The sequence below is a fragment of the Xiphophorus couchianus genome, chromosome 7, assembly GCF_001444195.1.
Source record: "Xiphophorus couchianus chromosome 7, X_couchianus-1.0, whole genome shotgun sequence".
NCBI classification, from domain to species: Eukaryota; Metazoa; Chordata; class Actinopteri; order Cyprinodontiformes; family Poeciliidae; genus Xiphophorus; species Xiphophorus couchianus.
In genome coordinates, this window is record NC_040234.1 from 27688313 (window position 1) to 27700747 (window position 12435).

At 41.9% G+C, this 12435-nt stretch overlaps 1 protein-coding gene across 5 annotated transcripts in view; it reads right to left on the reverse strand.

Annotated features, from left to right (window-relative positions):
- Window positions 1–3154, reverse strand: part of nfixb (nuclear factor I/Xb) — a 193754-nt gene extending 190600 nt beyond the window's left edge. For all 5 annotated transcript variants that reach the window (XM_028022664.1, XM_028022669.1, XM_028022658.1 and 2 more), the window contains exon 1: window positions 3029–3154. In XM_028022664.1, coding sequence (XP_027878465.1) covers window positions 3029–3031 — 3 coding nt within the window. In that variant the 5' untranslated portion in view covers window positions 3032–3154. The remainder of the gene's footprint in view (window positions 1–3028) is intronic.
- Window positions 3155–12435: the final 9281 nt, after the last annotated feature.

Here is a 12435-nt window from a genome sequence, read left to right on the forward strand (position 1 = left end):
CACACGCCCACGAACACACACACACACACACACACGCACATTGAATATCACTTTTCAAGAAACCTACAGGATTAGTTATATATTTTTCTGTTTTATCTTGTATTAAAGGCAAACTCAACATAGGCGCGTCATTTACCTCGATGTTTAAAAGAGAATAAACCAAATCCAAGGTCTAATTTATGTACATTGGCGACTTAAAAGATCATAACTCCCTCTGATGGTTTACAGAAACCACTTTCTGTTTACCTTGTGGCAGTTACAAAGACAACATCGAGAACTTGCTAATGTCTCGGATAACGATCCCGTTTGCAGACATGGGTCGGACCTTCGTCATCAGGGGGAAAACGGATTCATCTCGACACCGACTGACAGGTTTCCTCCAGCGCATCTCTGACTAAACCGACGTACAGCTGGAATGTTTTGGCACAACTTCACCACGCAAGGTGTCTGCAAAAAAAAATAAAATTATAATAATAAAATTACTAAATAAAGAGGAACTGGAAGTAGGAGAACAACAAGTGGAGATAATCCCATGTGAGGCCTGTCCTGAATTCTGTATCGTTTTTAACTGATGAGCTTTCTTGGGCGACTGCCACGCCAAGCGAGGATGCTCATAAACAAATAATTATTCATCCTAATAATCTTCCATATTCATGTGCAAATAAGATCCCTCCCTGGTATCGCAGCGGCTTCAAGGTTGTATGTGGGAGGTTCCTCTAACTACTGCCTGACTCGACTCATTTCATGCCAGGAACGAGTCCGTCTGAGGGTCAAGGATATGTTCTGGCCAGATATGAGAGTTTTGCCTGAGCAGAGTTTTTTTTTTTTTTTTTACTAATAAATGGAAAAGCAAAAAGGACGTTCTCTGAATATTTGAATATCTGCTCACAATGTATCCTATAAAACAGAATATTAAGAAGAAAACTATTTTATAAAACACCCTTTAAATAGTTTATTTTTTGTCACATTCCAATTATAAACTTTAATGTATTATATGTGATAGACCACACAACATAGTATTATTTTTCTTTTTTCAGACATTGCTAGGGACGCATTATTTTAAAGAGGCAGTATAGGCACATAGTGCAATTTTATACCACAATCAAGTAATTATCTCACCTTCAGTTGATGTAATGTTCTGTATATATCAAATAAGACGTGAAAAGAAATTTTACCTCGTACTTTAAAGCCATGAAATTGGGCCTCTGTCTCTTTAAAAACTCCTGGTCTGAAACTCCGCCATCAGGAAGTCACCAAAGCATCGCGCCTCGGTTAACTCTTTAATAACGTTTTTATTTTTACCAGCGTTGCACTGAAAAGTAGCTAGCATAACGAGCTCAGCAGGTGCAGCCGGTGTTTGCTAATTGCTGCTGGCTAGTCTGAAGGAGCTGAGTGGGTGAGTTGTTGGCGAGCGACTGGGAAGCTGCAGCTCCAAGGAGGAGCTTCGCCTTAACGGCGTAGCTAGCTTCAACAAGTCTGAATAGTTGCCACAGGAGATTAAAAGGATTTCTCAAACATGCGTGGCAGAATCAAAGTAACAGGCGTTCTTGATGAGGGAATAACATTATAACATGTTGTAAATCTCAAAAAAACGCTGATTTTAAATAATACTGACATTTTAAAATATCACTCTGATACCCTTGAAAGGAACCCAGTGAACAAACTAGCCTAGCGTACGTGTGTTCCTTGAATCAATGTTTGTTAGAGAGAATGAGTGAACAAACAGCAATATGAAGAGCAAGAAACGCAACAGACAGGTAACATGATGGCTTATATGGGGTTAGGGAATAAAACTGTATCTGCTTTGAACATCTAACAAAACTCTGTTCAGTTCGATGTCGGAAAAATGGCAAGAGATGCAATCAGTCGCCTTCCTAAACCACAGGACAATTGTTGAAACCTGGCCCCTTATGGATGATAATAAGATGACCGACACAGAACGTTCTGGCCTTCACGCAAAACGCTGTGGAAGAGAACTAGCAACAAACATCATCCTGAACACACAATCCCCATAGTGGAACACGGTAATGGCAGAAACAAAGATTTTCCGCAGCACGAACAGGAAAGCCGGTCAGAGTTGATGGGAAGTTTTGGCTGAAAACCTGTTTGATAAAATCATCACCCAAGACCAGGAAGCTCAATTTACCGCAAGGCAACCAGCCTGAAACATACAGCAATGGCTTAGAGCAAAGTATATTTATGAGTTAGAGTGTCCCAGTCAAAGTCCAGACCTAAATTTGATTAAGAATCTGTTTGCAAGACGGGGAAGTTGATGTTTGTAGGCGCTTTCTATCCAAACTGACTGAACTTTAATGATTTTTTACAACTAAGTCTCAGCGCTACAGACCTGCAGCTGCGACTGATTATGATTTTTATTGGCGAAATCAAAAAATTTGCAAAGCCTTTGTTTTCCTTACATTTCACAATTATCCACTACTTTGTGTCAGTCTATTCCCAATTAAAACTCATTTTATTGAATTGATAAAAATAGAAGTTCAGGCTGTGTGAACTTTACTGTGCATGAATCTTAAGTAAGTTTTCGAAATGTATGACAAAAAAATAAATAAATAAAAATAAAAACCATTATGCCAGGTGCCGGTCTCTGACAGGTACAAAAAAATAAAAAAATGTCCCAAGCGCTGTGCGTAATTACGCGCAAGTCAAACTGGCGCAGGGCAGAATAGCCCATCTTTCCTCACTCTGCATGACACGCAATAGTGCGCTTCATATGTATGTATGGCTATAAATAGCGCAGGCTGCCTCGCTTCTAGGACTCCTCTAATGAGAGGAGTCAGGTTCTCAGTGTGGATGAAGCAGCTCTGGGTGGGCTGCTTGGACACTGATTTGGGAAAAAGTTCGGAAATCGTAAAAAAAAAAAACATTCAGTTTTGCATGATGATGATGCTGCTGGGGGTGGAGGGCCGGGGGCTTGGCACACAGGAATGATCTGGGTTTTTATATTTCAAAATTGTAAAAGTACAATAAAGTGCAGAAAAATTAGCAGATTATTAGTTTACACAGCACGTACCATTGTGGTGTGGGGAAATGTGCCAACACTCTCAAAGAGCCATTTTCCACTTTCCAAAGTTCAGCTTCCAGAAAAAAAAGAGGGGGGAAAAAAAGGTGGGAGATAGAAACGTGCCTGGTTCTTGTTGGGCCTAATGCTCGGCCTGCTGCCCGGTAAACATTCTACAATGCTGGGGGAGTCTGCGGGTCAACTCCCCCCCCCCCCCCTCCTCCTCCTCTCGTTACTTATCCGAACCGGCTTTCTTCGTCCGGAGAGTTTCTTTCTGCTCGCTTTCAGCTCCTCTGTTTTCCTGTCACATTCCAACTCCCAGCTGAGCTCGATGATCGAACCTCCGTCGGTCCCCCGGCAGCGGAAAGCAGCGACCGCCGACCCGGCCGCCGTGACGAGCCCCGAGGCGGTGGAGGCGGACAGTAAGTAGCCTTCTCTCTCTCTCTCTCTCCGCGCTCACTCGATCAGCTGTTGCTCCTGCAGATTCGGACGCTTTTCTCTCCCTTCATGCACGGACTCAATCCCTCGGCTTTTTCCTTCCTTTTTATGTGTGTGTGTGTGTCTGTGTGTGCGCGCGCGCGCTGATCTGAAAGCGTGCAGTTCTTCCTCCACCTGTTCCCTCAGCGTCCGCGCGCAGACCGAACTCCCCGTCCCGAAATCGTAAACATCGGAGCGGAGCGGGCTCGCAGCCTGTTACCAGTCGACGGAGACGTGACCGCGGCGTGTGAGTGACACCGAGCAGCTGAAATCGAGTAAACAAAGTGCAGGAAAGTAAGAGGGGGGAGGTAGAGGAGGGGGGAAACACGGCGCGGCTGCACGCACGCAGCCAACCAGGGGGAAGGAAAGAGGGAGCGTTGCGGTATGTCCCGCGGCCGGAGAAGCGGAGCGGCGCTGCGGGCGTGGAGGAGAGCAGAGGAGAGGAGGCTGGTGAATTATTAATAACCGCAGCGGTCCGCAGTCTGTCGCGTTCAGTGAGTAAGCAGGGCGGCAGCTGGGGCTTTAGAGGAATTAAATACGGGCTCAGAGTAAACCGTGGACGCAGGGGATTAGAGGCTCTCACCGGCTACAGTGTAGGGGCAGCTCGGGGCTCGACGGCGGGGGGAGGGAGCGGAGGGGAGGGGAGTCGCAGGTTGTAGGAGAAATGGTTTTCTTTTGCAAACCTGAGCAAACTAACTTCTAACATAAAGAGCCGCTGAGCTGAGCGGATCAACCCTCTGAGCTGAAACAAAAAAACCCATTTATTTCATGTTTTGTTCAATAAACTTGGGTGGAAATGTGAAGTTCACAGCTAAAACACGCAAAATTCCAAGTATATATATATATATATATATATATATATATATATATATATATATATATACTTTTTCACTCATTCAACTAAATCAATAAAATTTACGGATTTTTAAAATGGAACATTTTTTTTTTTTTTAACCAAGCCTCGATGAAATGTTTATTTTTTTTAAATATATTCTTCATTCAAGATTTTCCCCTGCAGGGTTGAGATGCTTACACCATAAAAATGAAATTTGGAGAATATTAAATATTAACGTATTGAATTATTCAAGTCCCACATTAGCTCGTTTTTGGAACAAAACTCACCTGACATTTTTCATTAGCCAATTAGCGGCTGTTCTACGGTGCACGATACACGACGCCCAACAGCAGATCGGCCAGGCTGATATGTTTATGTGGCTGATATTATAAAAAATTAGTACATCAAAAAATAGTGTCGCTAAGAAGAGCCACGTGACTCTTGGTAATCATTTCCCCCCCCAAACGATCAACTCTGACCTGCTAACAAGCAGGTTTTAGCGGTGGTTGTCAGGGTTACGACCAACATACCTCCTTTATAGAATGAGGTTAAAATGTTTGTTGCTAAATTATTAACCTTTTTAACCATAAGCCAATTCTTTAATTTTGTTTCGTTTGATATGAATGCATGAAACGGCTTGCTAGCAAGGTTTGACTTTAGCCCCCTAGCGGACACCGTGAAGCTAAGCTGGGCCGAACCAACAACCATCCTGGCTGGACTTGTTAGCAAGATTAAATCATTGTGGTTTGAACTGAACCACACCACTACGTGTACTAATGTGCCTGAATCATTATTTTTTATTTATTATTGTACTGGGAAACGTTAACACCTTCCAAAATGTATTTTTCAGCGCAGATAACGCGCATCTTCATCGTTAATTGAACGTTTTACAGGTGGACTTTTGCACATTTCCGGTCATTTGCTTAACCTTGGCAAGAAAAAAAAAAGCACATTCAGTTGACTTGATTATATAACATATTTTAATAATTTGAGCGTTTATTTAAAATGTTTTTTTTTTTTTATTCATTTAGGCTTTTTTTTTTTTTTGCAGCATCTTACATGCAGCCAACCCTGCAAAGTCATACTGCGGGGCCCAAGAGTCCATCCGAGCTAAATCCGAACCAAACAGCCCCGCCTCGTTCCAACCATGTGTTTCATTTGGTCACGAATAAAGCGAGCAGTCTGGGCAAGAAGTTAAGAGGCGCAAATATGCTGGTGTATGCGCAGGTGCGCGACTCCTGGCAGGAGAACAGCGCCTCTGGTAAAACACGATATTAATTCATCACAAAAAGCCAAAAAAAAAAAAAAAAAGAAAAAGAAAGTAGCTGGGGAAATCAGGAAGAATTTCCGCAGAGATAAAGCTACCGTCCATGCTGTATGCATGAATAAATCACCTAAATCGAAGCATTGGGTTTTTTTTCTTCTTCTCCCTTTACCTTTTATGGAAAATACAGCACTTTTTACGCACGTGCGCAACCGCCGACGTCACATAGCAACAATGACGAGTAAAGTGGATTCCTGCTGCCGCCAGGTTTACTGAAACAGCAAAATAAAACTGAACATACAGAAATAAAAATATATTTTTCTTTGCAAACGTTATATAAACAAATAAATATTGTCAAGCATATGATTTATTTGTATACCAAACAGCACATATGCATGAACATGAAACATAAAACAGGTTTTGTATTATTAATATCAACAAATTACTAATAAATTATTTAATGGCGTTTTTTTTTTTCTTGTTTTATTCATCTTTATATGGCAAACCTAAATGTTTGAAGCTGATTCCAAGCAGGGTTTTTTTTGTTGTTGTTGTTGTTTTTTGTTTCCAATATAATTTTAACAACATATGAGCCTAACAAATGACAGTAAACATATTTAGAAACACATTTTCATGACTATATTTTTGATGCCTCAAAAACACCACAAGGCCACCCTAACACTTTGTTTAGGCATGAAGTGTAAAAAAAAAACACACATAAAAACACATTGATTTAATAAAATAAAATAAAAATTATACAGTTCGATTCTGTGGAGGAAAAAAACAGTTAGTATTTTCTAATACGAAATATTCACTTGATTTATTTCAGGACTCAGACTTTCAGTATTTCCACGTCTGTTTATCTGAATGTGTTTGCTGCAGTCCAGGTATTTCGTTGCTCTCGGCTGCTCTGATTTGCAGCTATTTTTACGAGACGCAATGAATAATTCAGGTTAGTAAATATTAATGTGTGTGTGTGTGTGTGTGTGAGGGCGTGGGGCCTTCCCTTTCCGCTGCAGTGTGCGGCCTGCAGCTGCGGGGCCTCTGTGGGAGAAAACAAGCTGGCTCGCGCCTTTGCGCTCCTAATGAGCTCTGTGTGCGGCCCGCCATGTTGCTGCCCGCCACGAGCCGCAGTTTCTCGTTTTGAAACGAGGCGATCTAGCATTTCGTCTTTTTGTTATTCCAAAAGCACAACGATAAAATAAAAAAATTAAAAAAAAGCTGGAGAGACGTGGCGCATGTCTGACCTAATTCTGGAACTTTGGTTCGCACACTTCCTTCTTCATTTTTTTTTTTACTACTATTATTATTATTTTTTCTGTTAGTCTCGTTTTCTGCGTGTTTCTATTGACCGTTTGTTTGCCAACTGCGCCACTTTTTGCCTTTTTGTTTCGTTTCTGCAACTGACAAGTACAGTAACTCTTTGGCCGGGAACAAATTGGATCAAACTCATTTTTGGAACTGATTCATTGAAACTGGTTTTAGAAGAACGCATGCAATTTATTTGGTGTAGATTTGAATGAATATTTTTGCGTAAGAAAAAAGAAAAGAAAAGAAAAAAAAAAGTAAAAGTACTTACTGAACTAACTGAAAAGTTTCTATGGTTTGTGTCAGAAAATGTCCCTGAAATGTTGTGAACCTCCAACTCGGCCGTGGTCGTCACTGAAAATGATGACTTTCTGAAAAGTTATAAACTTTATTAAAAAAAGAAAAGAAAAAAAAAGGTTTGTAACTATTTAATGGCTTAATCATGAAGCAATTATTGTTTTTGTTTCGTTCCAACTTGCTGGCAAGCTTGACCCAAAAGCCATCGTTAAAACGCGGATTCTTGTCCCAACCCAGAAACTTTCTCAAACACAAGTCCTTTACTTCTAAGTTGACATATTAATTTATAACACAACCCACATAAACATATCAGCCTCAGATTTATCCACATTAAATGCTAATATCCAACCAAAATGTTTAGGTTGGGCCTGTTACCAGAATAAAGTAGCTAATATTGGTAGTGTTCACACATTAATGAACATTACGTTTAAAAAAACTAATGTGCTCGATTCAAATTTTTAAGAACTTTTCATGGTTGATATTTGATATCCTCCAAAATCCTTTTTTCTTTTTTTTTTCGAAGCATGAATTTTAAAAAAAGAAGCAAAATGTGGCGCCGGAAATTCTTGCGTTTAAACATCCAAACGTCCTGCGTGTCTTTGCTCCGGGGTAAATATGTAGCTGCTGTCTCGGCCTCGGAGGTTTACACCAAACAGAGAAACAAAAGTTCCGCCCGGCAACAGCTCTGAGAGGAATGCTGACCTTGGCAGGGCCACTGGAACCCGGCTCCTGCTCCACAACCTTTTTGTCTCTCTCTTTGGGTTTGAATCCAGACGCATTTGAACCTGCAACCAATGTGTGGATGGTGCCACTGTGGTCTGAGGTAATCATGGTTATATTTAACAGGCTAAAATTAAGAACCAAGAAAAACGTCTCTAATTGGGCTCATAATAATAATAATAATGAAGAGTAGTTAGCTCCTGAAACAGTCCAGAATAGGCTAAAATCAATTATATATATATCATAATTTACTCTAACTGCTTTTTTTCTTTAGAATTTTGTATTCTAAATTCTTTTAATTCTTCTAATTCTTTTATTTTTATTTTAGTGCTGCTGCATTTAGTGTCAATTTCACCTCTAGTCAGCTTCAACTCGCATGTCGATACTGGCTTGGACAAATCTGTTGGCACCCAAAGTGAAGCCTGCGTCAAAGTCTGGGAGGGGGGGGGAAAGCCTTATTCCTACAGTGGTGTCTCCCTAGGGGGGGCCAGAGGGGCCCACGGCCAACCCTGGAAAATGTTGGGCACCCCAGATAATCACGTAAATTTCACTCAGCCACACATAAGCATGTTGTTCAATAATGGTATAAATGTAAAACCCAATAAAGAAATAAATACATATATAGTTTTTTGTTGTTGTCGTTTCATTCATTAGTTGTTGTTGTTGTGTTTTTTTTTGCCATTTTGAGTAATAATTTTGATGTATGTATCTGAAGCATCTTGTGTAGTTTTACTTCACTTTTTGAACTGGATGAGAGTTTTTCTTCCGATTAGAAATGAACGATGTTCTGTGTTTGTGGGGTTTAAATATGATGTGACTCAGAGGCCTGTTTCTTTTAGCTGCTGGCCACTAATCGGGATGATTATTCATCTACGCCACAAGCGAGCAGGACTGTAAGGGAGTGGAATAATCCTCCAATGTTCAGTGTTTAGACTCCTGCAGCAAAGCGTGACATCTTGGCCTCACCAGATCTCTATAACAACCATCATCTAAATACCAGCCCACAAATGCAAACACGTGGAGTTTAAATGTTACAAAGACTAACTGGAATCCTTTGGTCAGATAAGACTAAGGCTGAGCTTCTTTGGCTATAAACACTCCAAGTGGTTTCCCCGTGATTGTGTGGAAAGGACCCTCTTGACTCTATTGGGTAAGATGGAGGAGCTTCTTCTATGCTTTCAGTTCTCAGACCTAAATCCTCTAGAAAACCTATTGGGCTAGCCAAATAAGAAGACGGCATTGGTTAGGACCCAGGGCTCTTACCAACAAACTGGTATAAGGAGATTTTGGTTGTGTGCCTGTTACCAGCTGATGTTAGTCACCATATCAGTATCACTCAGTTAAACTTCCCGCACTCCTAACAGATGGGGGTACATTGGACTCCGCAAGCTTTTTATCCTCTGCATGGTCCTGGCAGGCCGCACTGACCCTGTGTGCGCTTTTATGAAGTTTTTTGTTTTTTGCGTAGTTTCGGAAACTGACAGGCTGACGGGACGCCCACGTCACTTTCATTCGTACAGTGGTGGGCACTGTTATCTGGAACATTATCTCTGCTAACCCCAAAGCTCTACGTGAGTTCTGTTAAAACTAAAGTATTACACCAGTATGGTATTTAGCAAAAGCTAATGCTAAAGTGTTCATTTCTGATTATATCTGCCTTTGTAAGACCACAACCCCCAATTTACTTTTGACATGATTATTTACATATTTTATATGTAAATTATCCTATTTACATATTTGACAACATAAATACATTTTGTTTTTATGTTTATTGTTCTCTATTGTTCTTCTCTAATGTCTAATGTTCTATTTTGTTTCTGTGTGTTTATTGTCTGGATTAAAGTTATTGTGGGGAAAAAACAAAACAGATTTTGTCCATTTCAAAATAAGACCATGGATATAAATGTCTAATCACTTGAAAAATTCTTAAAAGTTCTGAAGTTTATTCAGCTGAAAATTTACAAAGCAGCCAAGTAAATGAGCGCTTTAAATTGTAGCTAGAAAAATTTGTCGAGTGGACTCCAAGTGCGCTAAACTCTTTCAAAGTTAGCAAAAGTGCTTGACAAAAAATGTAGCTCCAATTATACCAGATTAGCAGAAACGTGCCTCCACAGCATTTGTGAATGTGATGAAGCACAGGATTGTGGGACATTTAATGGAAGCACAGGGACGTTGCCATTTTATTTCACAGGTCAAAACGGTAGAGAAATACATGTATAATACGGGCAAATATTGGTTAAAATATAAATATTGGATATTGATATTGGCTGAAATTGTCATATCAGCTCACCCGTAGGCCATTTATAATTGTGCCACTGGTGATTTTGTTAACATTTCATTATTTAAGGCGTTAGACTTAATTTGCCCATGCTCGTTTTTTTGAGTGACGTGTTTGATTGAAGAACAGGATTTCTACGCACAATGACAATCAAAGCTGCTTGGCTAACGTGATCTCAGTGTTTTAGTGCTTTCTGAAAGTACTGGGGGAGATTTTGTACCGCTGCTATTCCTTCCAAACATTCTATCACTGCCCCAATTATGTCTTTTGATGTGAAATAACCCTGCGCGAGTGCACCAGCATCTGTAAAAACCAACACGGTAGGTCTTTTTTTCAATCACAAAACAGACAGGGAGGAAGTGTGTCGACTCTTGGTACTTTAAGGTAAGAAAGTTCAGGTTTGTAGGATTATGCTGAAATCTCTTAAGAAGTGTTTACTGATAGGATGCGGGGGGGGGAGGAGGCTGATAAAACAGTTGCTAATTAGCTTCCACGTGCACCTTAAAGGGAGATCTCATTTATGCGTGGTACGTTATGATTCCCAGATGCTGTTAAAACCTGCGCTCTGATCGCTTTTTATCACGCTATCCACTGCATTAGCAATTAACCATGTGTTTTCACAACATTTGCCTACACACACACACACACACACACACACCCAGTTCACGCACCTGCAGGCTCGGAGGTGACGTTAATAACACCTGATGGCGACAGACGATTGGCGCTTGTTGGCTTTTCCTGGGAATTTGGGGCTAACTGATGCTGAGCGGAGCGCGTGCGCACATCCCTCTCCGGGGTAGGGATGGAGGGAGGGTTGCGGGGTGTTATCCCGCACTCCCCGGCCTTATCAGGGCCGCTCCACGGCGTTGCTGGAGGAGCGCGGCTCTCTGGAGGGCCAGGCCTGGCAGCGCGGCGCTTATCTCCCCGCTGCCAAGGAGGGTTTATAGGTCTGATTAACTCACACCGCGTTTATGTGTCATGCGTGTGAGAAACGGAGTGAGAGCGAGGCTGTAGAGCTGTCTGTTGCATAGACTAATGGCTGCTTTGTGTATATGCATGTGTGTGTGAGAAAGGGAGGAAAATAAAGGCGTTCAGCACTTGGTGGTGGGACTCGCATCCAAAGCTCTTGTTCCGTCAGTGAGTCGCAGCCCTCCAGAGGCTTCCCGGAAGTGTCCCAGCAGAGTGCTGTAGAGAGCTGCCACCCTTCAAACACCCACTTCCTGGTGATAAATTACAAAGCTCCAAACTTAAAAAACCCCCAACAACTCTGTTATCAAATCTATATGAAATGGCAGCATTTGATTGGAGTAAATGCCCTTCCGCCGGCAGAGTGCGGCCACGGCGATATGATTCGCTCTGGTTTGGGTCCAGCCGGTACCACCAGAGAGTGTCGCCTGTATTCAGGGGAGGGGGGAGGGAAGTGGGAAAGTGAAGAGTGGGCCTCCCTCTTCATCCCCCCTACATAAGGAGAAAAGCACGGCTGCTATAATCTCTTTTCCTGGCTCTCCATGAAAGCGAGAGGAAGAGCCACTAGAGCCTCGTTCTGTTTAGATCTGCTGCCCCTCACCCCGGCTCGCTATCTGCTATCTCCTTGTTCCCCCCCTTTTCTCTTTCTTTCTTTCTGTCTGTCTGTCCCCCCTAACACCCTTCCAGGCTGCTGAGCTATCTGTCCGCCTCTCGGTCCTCATCTCCATCCATCGCTTTTCCTCTCTCACTCAGAAGCCGCCTGTTGTCACACTCGGTTGCTCATCCACTTTGTCCTGCTCGTTCTGATCGTTTCTCACACATTCAGCTGCCTCTTGTCAGTTCTGCAGTGTGACTGTACTTGTCTTTTTTGTGTTTTTGACTTTTACCTTTTTGGATTTTGTCGCCATGCAGACTAGGAGGCCTACAAGCAGTTGTTGTTGTCTCCCTCGGTCCTCAACCGCTGGATAAGTTCGTACTCTTTGTCACATGTTGTCACTTTGCAACCACACACTTTAAGTGTGGATTCTGGCGTCAAACAAAACAAGAGCTGTTCCCCCCGTCCCTCGCCTGCTGCATCAAAAACCTCTGAAGGAAACTACACAAAAACCTCTTTAAGGGGCGGCGTTTTGTAAAATTTAAAGTTTTACATTATGTTATAATGTTATTGCCTCATCAAAAGCATGTCTGGGGTGTTACCTTGATCCTTTTTTGCATGTTTAAGAAATCTTCAACTCTCTGGTGGCAACCATTCAGCTGTGTGAAACGCCTGGGTG